General features: G+C 35.8%; 1 protein-coding gene across 4 annotated transcripts in view; it reads left to right on the forward strand.

Annotated features, from left to right (window-relative positions):
* The window catches only part of CACNA2D1 (calcium voltage-gated channel auxiliary subunit alpha2delta 1), a 514317-nt gene that overhangs the window by 361195 nt on the left and 135654 nt on the right, over positions 1 to 17468 (forward strand). For all 4 annotated transcript variants that reach the window (XR_003436525.1, XM_027123784.1, XM_027123782.1 and 1 more), the window contains one exon: positions 6426 to 6557. Coding sequence is in view for 3 of the 4 variants with exons in the window: in XM_027123784.1 (XP_026979585.1) it covers positions 6426 to 6557 (132 nt within the window). In the remaining variant the exon portion in view is untranslated. The remainder of the gene's footprint in view (positions 1 to 6425; positions 6558 to 17468) is intronic.

A 17468-nucleotide genomic window follows, 5' to 3' on the forward strand; every position in this document is an offset into this window, starting at 1 on the left:
TTTTTAACAATTTTTCTTTTAACAATTTAATTACAAATAGTCACACTTATGATGAAAATGACATTGTGAAGTCGTATCAGTGGAAAAAATTGTATTGTCTTCCTCAGGTAATCACTGTAAAGTTCAGCCTTATATTTACAAATTATACAGTGTTATACTCTAGTTGCTGTATATAAAAGAAATGTGTTATTGTTCAAGTAAAAGAAAATAACTGACTAAATAATATGCCAAGATGTAAAAAGAAACTGTTTTTCTATGTAAGGCATCCTTCAATTAATAAATATGACATTGGGTCCTAGTGTCTCCTATTCCCCTTGCATTATTCTTATTTTCTGTAGTAATAAAGTGGTTTCTCCTGAGCTCCTTTTATGTGCTGGGAAACTAAAGACATAGGGAGTGAGACCAAATATCTCAGTAATACGGGCCTTAGAGAATTGACAAGGACAACGGCCTTTTAATATTTGTACCCAATTAATGGTAGGAATAAGGCTTATCTCCTCATCAGGGCCCACATGTGCCCTGGAGCCTTCTGTTCTCCCATCCTCAATGGGAGGTGGATGCTGGTGCCAAAGTCATGATTAGAGAGATTAGATTTGGTCTTCCCATCTCCCTGTACTTTATTAATCTTTCATTTACACTGGGATTAGGTGAGATTCCTTTAGCCAAATCCGCTGAAAAGATTCGTTCATTTTAATATTTATGCACACTGTCTAGTCCTTAAAGTGGCTTCTTTTTGTCTGTGCGCTTAATTGGATCAGTGGGTTTGTTCTTATTAACATTTTTCTTTTTCGAGATTAAGGTTGATGAATAAAGTTAGTGGCATCTGGCTCAGCTCACCGGCTAAATGCAACTCCTTTAATTGACTACCTTATATACTATGGGATAAAATGAACATTTGCTCTAAAGATAAAATTTAGTTTAGAATCGCACAGTGTTGAGTCTTTAAAAAAAAAAGCAAAACTTTAATATTCTATGAATGTCCAAAAGCCAGGAGGTGGGGAGGGATGACATTTAATGGCACTAAAAAGTAGCTTTGAAATCCTACTTACTTGCTCAGGTATGAGAATAACGTGTTAGAATTTTGGGGACTAAAATGAAAATTTGTTCCACCCAAAGGGTGTCAAAATGTAGCCTGAAATATTGACATAATTTAATATGAAACAATAATATTTTTTAAATGTATCAACTTTCGGTTTGAAGTTGTGTTGTGGCTTTTTGTTGACAGTATTCGTTGGGAATATTGCTTTTTACAAAGCAGATTAATTGTCTTGTGTTCATAGTTGTACTTGAGCAAAGTTTGTAAACCTGGGCACTATTGACATTTTGAACTGGGTGATTCTTTGTTGTGGAGATTGTCCTGTTCATTGTAGGATATTTAGAGCATCTCGGGCCTCTGCCTGCCACATGCCAGTAGGCTCCCACCAGTCTTGATAATCAAAAATGTCTCTAGACATTGTTGAATGTCTCCTGGGAAGGAATATCTCTCTCAGTTGAGAAACACTGTTACAAAGGCATAGGTGATTTTTACTTTTTTCAGATTTAAAATTCTAAATCAGAGCTACACATATAATGAAAGCTTAGAAATAATAAATAGCTCATAAAACAGTAAGAATCTTGGAATCTGACTTATTTGGGTGCTCTCTCTACAGCTCTTACTGTATGATTTTTGACAAATTACATGCCCTTTTATTTTTATCATCTAAAAATAGGTTTTGTTTTTGTCATCTAATAAAAGATAATATGAGTATCTCACTCAAAGTGTCATATTTAGTTAAGTGAGATAATGCATACTAAATGGTTAACACACCTGCTGGCACACAGTAAGTTCTTAAAAAATTCCTGACTTCATTTGTTATCAGTGGCAATAGTTCAGCTAGTTTTACCTTAATGAAAGGCTATGATAATGGAATGGTATTATTAAATGGAAATAGCGTAGTAAACATTTTGGACAATTCTCTTGTTTTAATTATTTAATTGTATCATATTTACTATTAAAAATAATTTTTAGTATCCAGTCCCTTTACATAGCTTTAAGATTTACAGAGCTTATCAAAGACCTGTCAAAGCTACTTTATGCTGTGTAAAATGTATTTTTTGATGCAGACTTGTCAAAGTTATTTTATATTTTAAGTGAATCATAAAAAATACTTTCTCTTCTTTTTTCTAGCATATTTCCACTTCATTTCAAAGCCGTAGCTGACATTATAAATAACCTTAAGGTTTTTCAAATAGTTATATAGTGCCTTCAATGCATGGTGAGGCCCAGAACCCTGAATAAGTCAACAAAATGTACTCAAACTTAAAAGGGAGCAATAGTGCAACCCTTCATGGCTGAAATTTACAGGAGAAAATTGGATTCCTAACTTGTCAGCAATTCTGTATTCATGTCATAAATGAGATACAGATATGTCACGTATTTTAGAAGAATTAGCAGCAAATGTAAGGTGCTTCTTTTGTGCTGTTACAAATTAGATTTTTCTTTCTTCCCTTGAGAAGCCAGATTGAACAAAAGAATCCTCCAAAACAGAGAACTGCTGAACATCAAGGCCCTGTTTCTGAAAACTAAGTAGAAGAATAGAGACGTATGCTTGGTGTTCTGAATCAATTATCAGTGAAATGCTGTTATACCATTCAGAATAGAGGCCCCAAAGTCAAGGTCTGCTTTCCCAGCATTCACTGCTTTTAATAAGCTTAGCCTTGGATATCTATGAAAGACTTATTTTCACAAACTCTAATTTTCAAACAAAGATAAAAATCTTCATTTCTTAAAAGTTGGCAGAAGATGAGGACTAATTTTACTCTGAAAGAAGCCATAGGACACTTAGCTAAGTTCACTAGTAATTGGCAGCAGGTTCAAGGCTAGATCACGACTGACCAGTTTGTCTTACACAGCGAAAAAAGTAGAAGCCACTCATGAATTTCTGTGTATACTCATGTACTCCATTCAAGCAAGACATTAGAAGTTTGAATGTGTGAATGTAGAACATTACTATTTTAGGAGGTAGAGAAGGAGGACATGGATGAGTATAGTATACAGTATATTAAATAATGCAATACGTATCCAGTATATAATTGAGAAACTTAAATATGATGTAATTTTAAATACTGCCTAACGATTTATGGAAAACCAGTCAGAACTATTACCCATATTCTTGAGTATATCTGTCCAAATAAAAGGTAAAGTTTTATTTGTGGCCAAGAACTATTTCAAGTCCTTTTAAAAAGATCACTTATTCTGGAATTATTTTAAGAAATATTATTCGGCTACTCGTTTATACCAGTGTTTCTGCAATTAAATAAAATCCTTTGAATTTTTATTTCTTGCTCTAGACATTTATATAAAGACTGTGCCTTACAGAAAAATAATTGCATTTTAAAAGTTTTAGCATGGGCAGTATTCTGCATTAGTTTTATTATGCCACGATCTGCAAATGACCCGGTTATTTCATTATTGTTTTTCCTGAGTTATGCTAATAAAGTAGAAATGGGGAAATGTTGGGCACCTTAGTAATCCTGGATTAGGTATTTAATTTTTAGAAGGTTAAGAAGAATAAAAATCTGCTTATTATAGGATACATAAGTAATATATATTTATTAGTCAAATGTAGTTCATAATGTGGACCCGAAAAGTATAGCCAAATCACCAAAAACGATCTAAAATGATATTCATACTTGTTTATTTGCTTTGATGTTTTACATGTTTTCTTTTACGTTTTTAGCTGCTTTCAATATAATTTAAGGAAAAGAATTTCCTACTGCAGCAATTTATTTTACCTTCCAGTTTTGGTGTTTTACTATGTTTTTATACATAGTATAAATCCCTTGAAGTAGAATTGTTGGACTACAGACGGAGAATTTCGATAGACAACTACAGCCAAAGTCTCCTCTAAAGAGATGGCACTAATTTTGTACTCGCATGGCAGATCCTTTGAATTTTGATTTCTTGCTCTGGACATTCCAATAAAAATTGTGGCTATTAGAATAATGATTGCACTCAAGCGTCTCTATAAATACACAATGACAAATGGAAGTATCTGTACCCTCATTCCTTTCTTCACACTGTCATCAAGTTTATAAACCTTGCTCATATGATATATATACAATACCATTTCTTTCATTCTGAGTAAATCATTCAAGTGTCTATTATGAAAATATTTATGCACCTTGCTCATTTGCATATGAACAGATTTTGAGAAAAACATTCTGCAATGTCTTATCTGAAAAAGAATTTTCAAATATATAAACTACAATTTTAAAACGTATCACCATGATGGTAAGAACATTCCAGAGCTTGACTTTTTCCCCTGAGTACATAGAAGTACAATTCACAATCACTGTATCAGAGCCTAATACTGAGTAATTGTTATCAAATAAAACGAGAAAAAAATTAGCCCTGTAAACAAATAAAACTTTATTAAAAATAATTAGATCTCAGTTGTTGCTTAATGTGAATTAAAAAGCCAGGGAAATTGAAGAGATAGACTTCATTAATCCCCAATCTATTCTAACTATCTGGAACATAAATAAACATTATTTTGCTGAGTAGAATATTACTCTAAAATTCATGAATGTTTAAAAGAAGATAGAATGCCCCTCTTTTTCTGTGATGTTTTGTATAGTACCATAAATATTCATGAGTAGTGAGTATCAGTTCAGGTTATCTATGTGAATATAAATTTTCACATAACTGGCCACTCAGTGTTCATTGGATCATGCTTTGGAATATGAATTCACTAGTATCTCAGATGCACTGTGGATCTGACCCAGCTCATGAATATTCACACACACAACTGATCTTTTTGAAGGTAATCACATCCATAAAGATGGAAATCTCGTTAGTTTTCAGTAATGAGAAATGCATGAAGATGTTGGTCCCAGAACAATTTCACAGTATACTTGCTTTTCATTTTTTGGTAAATGATAAACTTTAAAATATAAATACATATGCTGTGCCTCTTTCTTGATAGAAGCTCTTTTTCCTTCTCCCTTTAAAACATCTTGTGTGTGATCTAACCATGATCACATTTGTTTCTTTTACTTACTGTGGTCACAGAAAAGAATGGAAAGAGTTAAGCAGTATCTCCAGTCCTTATCCCAAGCTCACGTCCACTATTTAGGCTTAGTCATAGATCCTCAAATGCAGAGTGTCCCAATCTGCTAATCTGCTTTTGGGCATGGTGCATATTTTACATATAAAGACCCCTCTAAAAAAGATGACATTATCTTATGTCATCTTTTTTGCATAAAGGGAAAATAATATCCTAAGCCAATTAGAATTTTAATACGTTAGACATAGGATGCTATGATCATGGAGGCCCATAATTATAAATTATATATTATTTTAGCCCTTGTTATATCCCACATTATCATTGTTTCTCTTTCATTATAATGACTGGCATATGGTTGTGATACCTATCCCAGATCAGTCAGTCGCTACAAGTAGGTATCAAAATCAATGACCTGTCCCTTATTAGCACTGTGCTCTAGTTATTAGTTGAACTAACCAGAAAAAAGAAAATTATTGTTCATAAAGGTAGCGATAAGGTATCAGCCACTTCTTAGTTCTAACACTGATATTGTCAAGCCTCTGAATGAGTTTTTCTTTATCAACATGTACGCATTTTTGGTAGTTACATAAGCACAGTTAATAAAGTATGCTCAGTAACAAACATCTGTTTGTTTTGGGGTTTTTTTTTTTTTAATTCAGGTAATAGACCAAACTATGTTAGTGTATCACAGAGAATCCTCAATATTGAGTTCTGCTGAATTCTCCTCTGCTCAAGCCCCTCCATGAATATGCATATACCACCCAAGCCCCTTCGTGAATATGCATGTACCCTTAGCTTAAAAATTCCCCAGTTTTGCTGTTTGGGGAGACAATGCTCTGGGGAAAATCCCTGGTATTCTCCTTACTTGCTGCAAGTAATAAATCCTTTCTTCTCCCCCCCGCCAAAAAAAAAAATACCGAGGGCAGTCGTGGTCACACTGTGTCATGAGGTGCCTTGTAAGCATCTTCAGAACTGCCTCAGTGCAAGAGATACCTCCCAGCAGCAGAGTTCTGATACTGCCTGTTTCATGCATCACAGTGGTTCTCAACAGAAAGTGATTTGGCCCCCCAGGGGTTATGTGACGATGTCTAGAGACAGTTTTGCTTGTCACACCTGGGGGGATGTTACTGGCCTCTAGCGGGTAGAGGGCAGAGGTGCTTCTAAACATCTGCAAAGCACAGAACAGGTCCCGCACCATCATGTAAACGTGTTTGAAGAAATGATTCCATGTCTAAACTTTTGATTACCACCAGATTAGAGCGCTTTTATAGGTAAAGCAATGAAAATGTATAACAGTATTTTGCAAGTAAAGGAAGACAGGTTCAATTATTAATTCCAAATTTGAATTAATTGATTTTTCTTATTTTTGGGGGGTAGCAACGATTGTGTTAAATGAACTCAACTGGACGAGCGCCTTAGATGAAGTTTTCAAGAAAAATCGGGAGGAAGATCCTTCATTGTTGTGGCAGGTGTTTGGCAGTGCCACAGGCCTGGCACGATATTATCCAGGTAAGTGCTTAGTGATCAGGAGGTACCAAATAAAACTGTAAGTACCGGACTTCGTTCTTCTTGAACACTCTGTTACTTTCTCTTACTTGGTAAAAGATGGTTATCACACTACTATTAAAAGGAAAGAGTATTCCTCCTTCCTTGGCTCTGTATCTACCAAAATTATTTTAAACCAAAACACCTGAGAAGCAGCTGGCCCATGGAATCAGGTGGGCTGCAGTGAGACCGTGGACAGGTATCTATGGACCGGGAACAGGAGGTTATCATGAATCCTAAAACAATTCTAAGGGTCCAGCTGCATAGCATGGACCATGAGTCACAGTAGAGAACTGAATAGAATTTTTAGAAACTAATTAAAATATTTCTTTCCAGATTTCAAGTCTTTGCTTTTATGTGAAAGGTACTGATGCTTTTCTTTAATCACTGAATGTGGATTTGTTAAATGAAATGAATATATTTTACAAATTAACATGAATAAACTCTTTTGTAATATCCTTTATTCTTATAAAAAAAGGATAAGGAGAAGTAAGTTTATAATGAAAATGAAATATTAATCACTAGTAGATCCCGAGAACCTATTAAAAACATTTTAAATGAAATGTCTGTTGGTATTTTTAACTTCTCCACCTTTCAGAACAAGATGACAAGCAAAAATGCATTAATTTTCTCAAAGTGTGACCTGAGTTATGGGATACATGCTAGGTAATTTGGCTTTAAACAGCTACATTATATATGAGAATTTTCTTTTTAGACTTGAGTTTTCTAAACATTTAAAAAATAGTTACTAACAGTAAAGGTCACAACAGTGAAAAGGGGGTGAAATAGAAATTAGATAATGTCTATCTTTGTATGGCAATAGCAGTGAATAAAAGTATGTGGGCATTATCAGACTAAATAGCACTCAAATTAGGTAATGATATATAACTTCTTGCAACAAGTGCCAGATGGTAAGATCATTGACAGTTATTTTTCTGCAGAAATCCAATGGAATACGAAAGGCCTACTCTGTATTTCAATGTGGAAAAAATCATGAGTTAGAAAAATATTAATGTTAATATCTGATGTCGAGAAAATATTACCACGTAGGCTATCATAATAGTGGAATTTTCTACTTACAGAAATATTGTTCAGTACAATACAACACTTCTAAAATACTCTTGTTATTAATATGCTAAATACCATATAGCAGGAATTTGAAAATTTTCGTATGTAATATAAAGAAAGAAAGTATTATTACTCATGTACATAGTAAACCTAATATAATAAACTTGAAAGTTATAGCAGGCCTTTTAAAATTTTATTTTATTTTATTTTTAAAATTTTTTTATTTTTGGCTGTGTTGGGTCTTTGTTGCTGTGTGCGGGCTTTCTCTAGTTGCGGTGAGCAGGCTTCTCATTGTAGTGGCTTCTCTTGTTGCAGAGCACGGGCTCTACGCACTTGGCTTTAGTTGTTGCAGCACACGGGCTCAGTAGTTGTGGCTTGCGGGCTCTAGAGCACAGGCTCAGTATTTGTGGCGCACAGGCTTAGTTGCTCCACGGCATGTGGGATCTTCCTGGACCAAGGATCAAACCTCTGTTCCCTGCACTGGCAGGCAGATTCTTAACCACTGCACCACCAGGGAAGTCCCCATAGAAGGTCTTATAAGACATTTATAAGTACAATTAAAAAAAAATACACAAGTAATAACAATAATACATGAATATAATTATATTTATCAATAACTTATTGCATTATGTAGCTTTTAAGTCTTTTAAAATATATTACCTCAATACAAAATTCCATATATATGCAGTTGAAGGAAGGAGAAAAAATAAGTAAGAGAAAATTAGGATAATGAGAAACGAAGAGCCCAGTACTAGAGGGAAATTGATGATGCCATGAATAAAAGAAAGACACGTAAGGATTATGAGAGAGAAATAGGAATGGGAGTGGGAGGGAAGATTGTATAAGAAAGGGGAGAGAGAACATTGGGGTCAAGAGGTGGAAGGAAAGATAGATCATATTTTGCACACTTCAAAGATGGCTCTTTTTAGAAATAGCAATTTGTAAACATACCAATAAATCATCTTTTATGTTTTTTCTTTTAAATGCTAATTGAGGGATTATGGCTTTAATTTTTTTTAAACCCTAATCATATATTTCCTAATACGTTGACATTTGTCCATTTTTACCTTGGGAAAGATCTTTAAAGGTTTAATTTAGCTGAATCCATGTGGTACCCCCAGGACATTAGCTGTGGAAGCAACGCTGGGCTCTTCTGTGATGTCTTGTTTTTCAGCAAGTGTTTGACAGACAAGCTGACTCACCAAATGATCTCCGAGCCCCTGTAATGGCTCTCTTGACTGCTATGAAACACAACCCTCAATGAAATTTCAGTTTTAATGAGTCTGTTGCTGAGTTGCTCTTTTTATTTTATTTTTAAATTATTTTTTGACATACAAAAAGCTGTACATAGTTAATGTATAAAACTTGATGAGTTTGGAGGTAAGTATACATTGGTGATACCACCACCACAATCAATGCCATAAAGCCTATCTTCCATCTGTATAAGTTTCCTCCCACCCTCTTATTTATTATTATATGTTTTGTGATAAGAACACTTAACATAAGACCTACCCTGTGCAGGGAGATGCGCAGCCAGGATGGCTGTTCTCTTGCCCTTGGTCCATCCCCTGCTCAACTAGTCCCTGCTTCACCTACACCCTACTCACCTGACTGACCTTCCCTCTTAATAACACAGCCTAATCAGTAAATGCCTACTTACTTGCCACCAGCCCCAACTTATGACTATTCTAAGCTTTAGATCAGAACATCGCCACCTGATAGATTACCAAAGGGGCAGTGAGGGGCATGCTTCTCTGCTGGTTTCCCTGGTAACCAATGAGCCAACTAGACATCAGTGTCAGTTCTCCTTGTAACTGGGAACCTCCCCTCCCCACCTCCCCTCCCCACCTCCACTCCTATCAAAGCCTGCTGCCATGTTCTGCCCGCCAGCAGCTGTACACGATGGGGTGTCACTCCAGGACCTTGTTTCAGACCCATAAGCTCCCCCATCCATTAAACCATTGACGTCTCTGTCACTGACTCTTGGCTCTTTCTTCTTGAAGCTGAGAGAGTACAGGACTTGCAGGCCTGCGTGTTGCAGCCCGACATACCCTTTTAGCAAAATTTTAAGTGCACAATACAGTATTGTTACTTACAGGCTCTATGCTATACAGAAGATCTCTAGGGCTTATTCATTTTTTATAACTGAAGCTTTGTACCCTTTGACCGATACCTCCTTATTTCCCACTTTCCCCAGCCCCTGGCAACCACCATTCTACTCTGCTTCTATAAGTTCGACTATTTTAGATTCCTCATATAAGTGATATCATGTAGTACTTGTCCTTCTGTGTCTGCTTATTTTATTTAGCGTAATATTCTCCAGGCTCATTCATGTTGTCACATGTGGCAGGATTTTCTCTTTTTTAAAGCTGAATGAGTGCTCTTTATGGTAATAATGCTGTAATAGAACCAAATCTCTTTAGCAAAGACACTAAGACAATATTATAATTAAAGGTAGACCACTATATTTCTTTTTATGCTAAGACGTGTTTTCAGCACATTTCACACTTCTTTCAGGTTTAAAGACTTTTTACAGTGAAGTGATTTTTAAAAAATTTCTCGGTAAGCCATACTTTCCTCTCTGATTTTAACCTTGCCATTTTGATACCAGCCAAATTAATGTAGAACAGCTCATCCCGGATTACTGTCTGTTAAAGCAAATATCAAAATAGCCTTTAAATATTGTTAATTATCTTAATTGTGAGTGGAAATAGAATAAATGTTACTTAATTGGATTTTCAAATAACAAGATTTGGGGCTCAGGCTAGAAGCTCCCTACTAGCTGTGAGGAACTGGGTGAGTCTCCTAAACTTTCTGAGCTTTAGTCATCAAATCTGAAAAATAGGAACACCAAGGCTTCAGTTTATCCTCTGAGGGTTGTTGTGATCAATGAGATAATAGAAGGAAAAGTACTTTGGAAAATGCAAAACAGTAGGCATTTTTACAAGAGTGAGTATCAACTAGAATAATTTTGCCTAAATCCAGATTTCTCTTCATGTGAGAAATTAAAAAACGTAATTGAGGTCGCAATCAATTGACAAGGGAGCAGAAGCTGAAATAGAAATGTGGAAGGAGTTCTAGACAGATGACTAAGCAATAATACCTAGCAGTACCTCCACACAGTGGAGTTGGTCAGAAGATGTAGGTTTTAGATGATCACCTTGGTTAAGTCACCTCTCTGTAGGGTGGTAGATAAAATAACGGATGCCCGGGCTTCCCTGGTGGCGCAGTGGTTGAGAGTCTGCCTGCTGATGCGGGGGACGCGGGTTCGTGCCCCGGTCTGGGAGGATCCCACGTGCCGCGGAGCGGCTGGGCCCGTGAGCCATGGCCGCTGGGCCTGCGCGTCCGGGGCCTGTGCTCCACAGCGGGAGAGGCCACAACAGTGAGAGGCCCACATACCGCAAAAAATAATAATAATAATAATTAAAAAAGGATGCTCAATTAAAATTCAGTTTCAGATAGAGAAGAATTTTTTAGTGTAAGTATGCGATACTTGGGAAATATTTACATTCAAATGTGTCGTTTTTTAATCAAAATTCAACTTTAACTGGATGTCCTGTATTTCTTTTTCCTAAATTGGTTAACTTTATATCTCAGGCTCTGAGTTTGTGAGAAAATATGAGAAATCAGCTTCCCCACTACCTCACAGAATTGTGAGGATCAAACAATCTATTTCATATATTAATGTTGGTTTGGCCAAAAAGTTCATTCAGTTTTTCCATATCATCTTACAGAAAAACCCGAGCAAACTTTTTGGCCAACCCAATACAAATGTAGAATTTTGTAATTGTCATTTTTTTAATTCTGTAAACTACCTTTAAAAGATGTTGCCACATTATTGTAAATAAAGTGTTTTGTAGAAATTAGAATTCTCTGACTCACAATAGAGTCTAAAAATAGTCTTTGTCAGTGTTAAGATGCTACTTAGAACAGGGCTACGTGATGTGAGTGGGTTAAGCAGGTATATACCCAATAGCCTGGGTATAAATCCTGCTGCCATCAATTGAAGTGGTGGTAAGCTTTGGAAAACAGTCACAGACTTGAGCTGTGAAATGAGGATAAAATGGTTAAATTGTAGAATTGTTAAGAGGAAAAAGGAATGAAATATGTTTCTTATTTGCTAAAATGTGTAGGAGAAAGTCAGTGATGGTTAGCCACCCTCATGATTTCCATTTGGTAGGTTGTTTAAACTGCATGGAGACAACTACTGCTTCCATATAAGGAGGGCTCTAGAGCTGACATAATATAAAGGCACCTCTGCAGAGTGATTCTGAATAGCAGTTTGGTAATTAGTGGGAATTTGTACTCTAACATCTGTCCTTAGACTGAATATCAATAAATTGTCTGTTTTCTAATTTGGTTGATATGTATGGAAATAAGCTATAAAAATGACTTGTATGTCTTTTTTCTTTTTTCCCCTCTTTCTCCTCTCCAAATTAGAAGGTAGGTAGGCTGGCTGTGTGATAATAGAAGGAACATTATACTGAGGGAAGAGAAGTTCTTGATTCGTATTAAAGCTGCCATCAGCATAGGTGTGTACTTCCGCTAAGTCATGTTCTATCTGTGAACCTATTTCTTCAGCAGTAATTTGGGATGATTGAAGAATGTGATTTCCAGGGCAGACACTATCTTTATTTACTTACGCATTTAGACCTTTAGCATTTGCTAAGTTCACAGTCTTTGTTCTGTAGGATGATAACTAGAGGGGCTTGCCTTAGTTATACAGCTTGTTTCATGGCAGAGTAAAGCTGGAACCCATGTCTGGTGACATCTTCATTGAATATGTGATGACTGGACAATCAGTTTAATTTATGAGTGCTTTCCTTTAGAAGCCCTTAATTGATTTATATAAGTTTACCTTAATGCTAGTAAAACTGCTTTCAAGAGCTATCAACTTTGTGAATTTTTATGCATCATAGAAACGGTACATACAAACTACGCATTTCATCTATTAGTATCTCTTGAAATTGTACCAATTACTGTAGTAATTGGGATTGTAATCAGGACTTAGTGGCTTGTCAAAATGCCAATGTAGGCAGCTTACTCTTTTTAGATAATTAGTTGCACTTAAAAAAAAGAAAGAAAAAAACTAAAAATTTCCTAAATTTCATATTACATTTTAAAAATATCTTATTAATCATTTGTTCTTTCTTCATCCTCCTTCATTTGTTCATTTCAAAAACGTGGGTTTACAGTACAGGAACCTAACATATGTTGAATTAGTTTTAAATATTCCTTAGGGAGACACTTCCTTGTTCTTATATCTGCTAGGATTTTGGTAGAAGAAAATGCAAAAGGACCTGTGTGCAAAGTATATAGAAGGACATATTTTTGCCATGTGGATAGCCAGTTGTTCTTGAGCTGCTTAACTCTTTTTTTTTTTTTTTTTTTTTTGTGGTACGCGGGCCTCTCACTGCTGTGGCCTCTCCCGTTGTGGAGCACAGGCTCCGGATGCGCACGCTCAGCGGCCATGGCTCACGGGCCCAGCCGCTCCGCGGCATGTGGGATCTTCCTGGACCGGGGCATGAACCCGTGTCCCCTGCATCGGCAGGCGGACTCTCAACCACTGCGCCACCAGGGAAGCCCCTCTTTTTGAAAATACTTTAAAAATGTTTTAAATAGCAGATGACAAAGTAGTCCAAAGAATCCTTTTTTGGTTATTTAAGAAGGGAGCATTTGATAGATTTCTGGTTGATTTGAAGAAAACAAGATAACAGTGGATCTTCAACATTTTGGGGCATTTATAAAAGAACTGCTTTCATTGATCAATTATCTTAAAAAAAAACCTGTATTTTTGTTTTTTACTTTGATATTTGTGAATGGATACAAAGTTTAACTATAAATATGTTTAACTACATTTGTTGATTGCTGTATAAATACACTTTATGTTGAAATGATTACTTTATTGGTTTTTTAATGCTAATAATGATTAAAGTCCAGTGTATCAGTTAGGACTAGTATTAGCTACCAGTTAAAGAAAAGCCAGAACAATGGTGATTTCAACACTATGGAGGTTTGTTTCTCACTCAAGTCAAAGAATATCAGTTACAGAGACCAGGACTGATAAGGAAGCTTCACATATAAGGGGTTGACAACTCCTATCATTTCTCTGTCATCCTCTGAGTAACTTGTCTGCTGCAGTGTCCACCACTGTTGCTTGTGTTTTTTCTTAAGGGACTAAGAGTGGTATTCCCTCCCTTTTTAAGGCACTTTCTGGAAGTCATACAAAACCTTTCACGTGACATTGGCCAGAGTTTAGTGGTCTCATGGTCACAGTTAGCTTCAAGGCACCATGTACACAGCTGAAAAGCACAAGCTGTACCAAGCAGGAAGGGGAGAAGAGATATTGGGAGACAAAAAATCTCTGTCATGGTTCCTCTACTCTTTCTGTGAGTTTTGGCTTTTTTAGATTCTACCAATAAGTGATGTCATACAGTATTTGTCTTTCTGTCTGACTTAGCCCTCATAAAAGTGTATGAAATCAACACATTGTACACCTTAAACTTACACAATGTTATATCTGAATTATAGCTCGATAAAAAAAGATAAAATGAGAAAAACATAAAAATGAATACATGAATTTAGTGACAGACATAGGATATAAGTTAAGATGACTAATTTTTTTTTTTTTTTTTTGTGGTACGTGGGCCTCTCACTGTTGTGGCCTCTCCCATTGCGGAGCACAGGCTCCGGACGCGCAGGCTCAACGGCCATGGCTCACGGGCCCAGCCGCTCTGCGGCATGTGGGATCCTCCCGGACCAGGGCACGAACCCGTGTCCCCTGCCTCGGCAGGCGGACCCCCAACCACTGCGCCACCAGGGAAGCCCTAAGATGACTAATTTTTAATTTGGATATGAGAATGCTTACTGAAATAAAATATCAGAAATATTTTTATTTGGGGACTAAAATGATGAGTTTGACTTAGAATAGTAAAATTTGATGTATTGACAGGAGAGTCCACAATAATTCTATTTACACCCAAGCACAAGGTTTATATTCTGAATTACATGATTTGCTTTTCTATACCATCAATAAGTTGTGTTGTCTGAGGGACACATCTTATATATATACAAATTAATGTATTATTTTGAAATTCTCACATGATGCTGATTTACAGAGGTAGCCTTATTTTTGTTTCCTTTTACATAACCTCATCTCTTACCTGAGTCTGTCTTATTTTTCTCATGTAAGGGTTGCAGAGTTGCTAACTTTGCAATCAACTATGGATCCAGTCACACTTAAACTGATGAAATGATTTCACAGGTGAGAGCAGTTAAGTAGGATGCTAATATGAAAATGGAAGGTGCTCTTAATTTGATGGGGGATAACACTGTATATAAAATATGTGAATAAGTTTAGTTTAAAAGCTTTAGCTCTTTGTAACTTCTAAAATATCTCATTCTGTTCCTTTTTCTTTGATATATTGCTAAATTTGTATACCTTATGCTGTCCATTTTTAGATGCATAGAACCATCTTTGATATGTAATTCATTTTATGTTCAGTATATTTTATTAAGAAAAATTAAAAACATTTTTGTCAAAAATTCAGACTTTTTAAGTACTTCTCTCAGATATACCAAATATAAAATTTCTAAGAAATATATCCTTACCCCATTATCTAAGATTTACTGACATAAAAATAGGAAATTTGTTCCTGTAGAATCATTGTTTGTTTTTATAAATATGTCATTATCATCACCTAACTGGATTTATTTGCTTGCAAAAACAGAAAGCTTTTTCTCTGTTGGAGTTCACATTTTTCTCTGTGTAGCACACACCTGCAATTATTTTCCAGTAAATCCTTCTCATCTTTTACTTCATAGAACTTAATGTGTTCAAGTTTATTTTTGAGCCATAGCTAATAACTACATATGGACCATCTAAATGATTAAGTCTTTGTGTACCATTTACTTTATGGAATATTTCACTTAACCACACAACTTGACCTTGTTATCTGTTACTTCTGTTGACAAACAAATATCCCTTGTTAAATGGAAATGTTTTACCTGGTCTATCTGACATCTACAGAATTACCAGAAAATCACTTTGTAGTAAGTACTTTAATTTTTAAAACTATGATCATTTATCCTTGGCTTTAATACTGTGTATCTGTATGTGAGTTTCCAATGCTTATTTTTCTATAAATTAGAGAAGTGTTCTGGACATATTACAGTGGAGATACCAAAGGTGCTCTCAAGCCAATATAACACTATCATTGAACTTCAAGTCTCATTGTTCAGAAACAGTATTAAAATCTAAAAAGAATCTGATTATGTCAATATAGTCAAGTGTGAGTTGGAAGGAAGAAAACTGATAAGAACAAGCAAAACTGCTGTTTCTGAAGAAATTGAGGTATCCAAAGGATTCAAATACCAGTAGGAGAGAATTTTGCTCTGGTGGAGCTCACAGGTAGATGAGACAGAAAAAATATAAAGACATTAACACACAATGCAAAGAGACATCTAATAAATTTATTAAAAAGTTATCTGGAGTTAACTTAGATTATCACTTCTCCAGTAAAATTAAACAGTCTGGAACTGTTCACTTAATTCCATTTGACTCACTTGCTGTGGCCTTGAGGCCATCCAAAAACTCTAAACCAGCCTACGTTTTGAGTTTTGTCTCTTACTGTACAGTTAAACCTTCACCATGTAACCCAAATTGCCTTTTTTCCCCTTTTTAAACTCTTAATTTCTACAACCTGCCCCCCCTCTTTTTCCTATCTCTATATGCTTTGATCCCAGACCCCCATTTCTGGTCATATGCATCTTATCCATCATTCAAAATAGAATACAGACATGTGAAGGCTTTCCTAAAAGCAATCTTTCTTTATTTTGTTCTCTCAGAGAACTTGGTTTTTATCTAGATTACAACAGCTATCAAATTTTTTCTTCCTTCAGAATTTATTTTCATATGCTCTTTTTTAAAAAACATGGCAATATAAGTAACTGCAGGTAAAGAGGTATATAAATCTATATCTAATGTGTGTGTGTGCGTGCCCCGTAGCACCTAAGGCAGAGCCTTGCATATATTGAAGAATAGGGATTTGCTGAATTAAGCTAGATAAACAAGTCAGGATCATATCAGAGCTGAAAACAAGTTATCACAGTAGAACTTCAGAGAATCAGTTTCTAAATAAAATGAAACAAGGGGAAAAATGCAGTTAGGAAACAGAGTTACCATTATCTGTGTCCCTGCCTATACATCTTTCCCATCCTGCCCTCTTCCTTCTACCAGTATTCTCCAGGGGTTTCTGGAGTAACCTCTTGAAGTCAGTTTTTAGATTCCTAGGAAGTTTTTTGACTGTGAGACACCAGCCTGCATCATGGGGAGGGGGTAGGATGGGAAAATGGTATGAGGTTCCAAGCCCTAGTCAGAAGACTATGCATTTACGTAGTTAAAATCTAAGCACATTTTATAGTAATCTATTATTTTAAAAAATCTACAACCTATGATAAGTAGTTCCAGTGACTCAGTGATGCTGTTTTCAAATATCCACATATGGAGTACTTATTATTGTGCCACCACTAGTTCTAAATGTTTACATGTATAAATAATTGAATCTTAGCTATAACCCTTGGAGGTGGAAACTGTTACCCCCGTTTTACTGGAAAAGGTTAAGTAATTTATCCAATGAAAATCTAGGTAGACTAGCTCTAAAACTTATCTCTTAAGTGCTACACTAGGTTATTTCCAGTCAGAGAAGAAAATTTTGAAGGGACAAGGGAATAGGCTCTTCTTACTAGCATTTACTCAGCTGGAATGACTGCCTTCAGCCTGTGGATCCCACTGGTGGTTCTACTCTG

The sequence above is a fragment of the Aethalodelphis obliquidens genome, unplaced genomic scaffold (assembly GCF_003676395.1).
Source record: "Aethalodelphis obliquidens isolate GAN/ISIS:26980383/991018 unplaced genomic scaffold, ASM367639v1 scaffold27, whole genome shotgun sequence".
Lineage (NCBI taxonomy): Eukaryota > Metazoa > Chordata > Mammalia > Artiodactyla > Delphinidae > Aethalodelphis > Aethalodelphis obliquidens.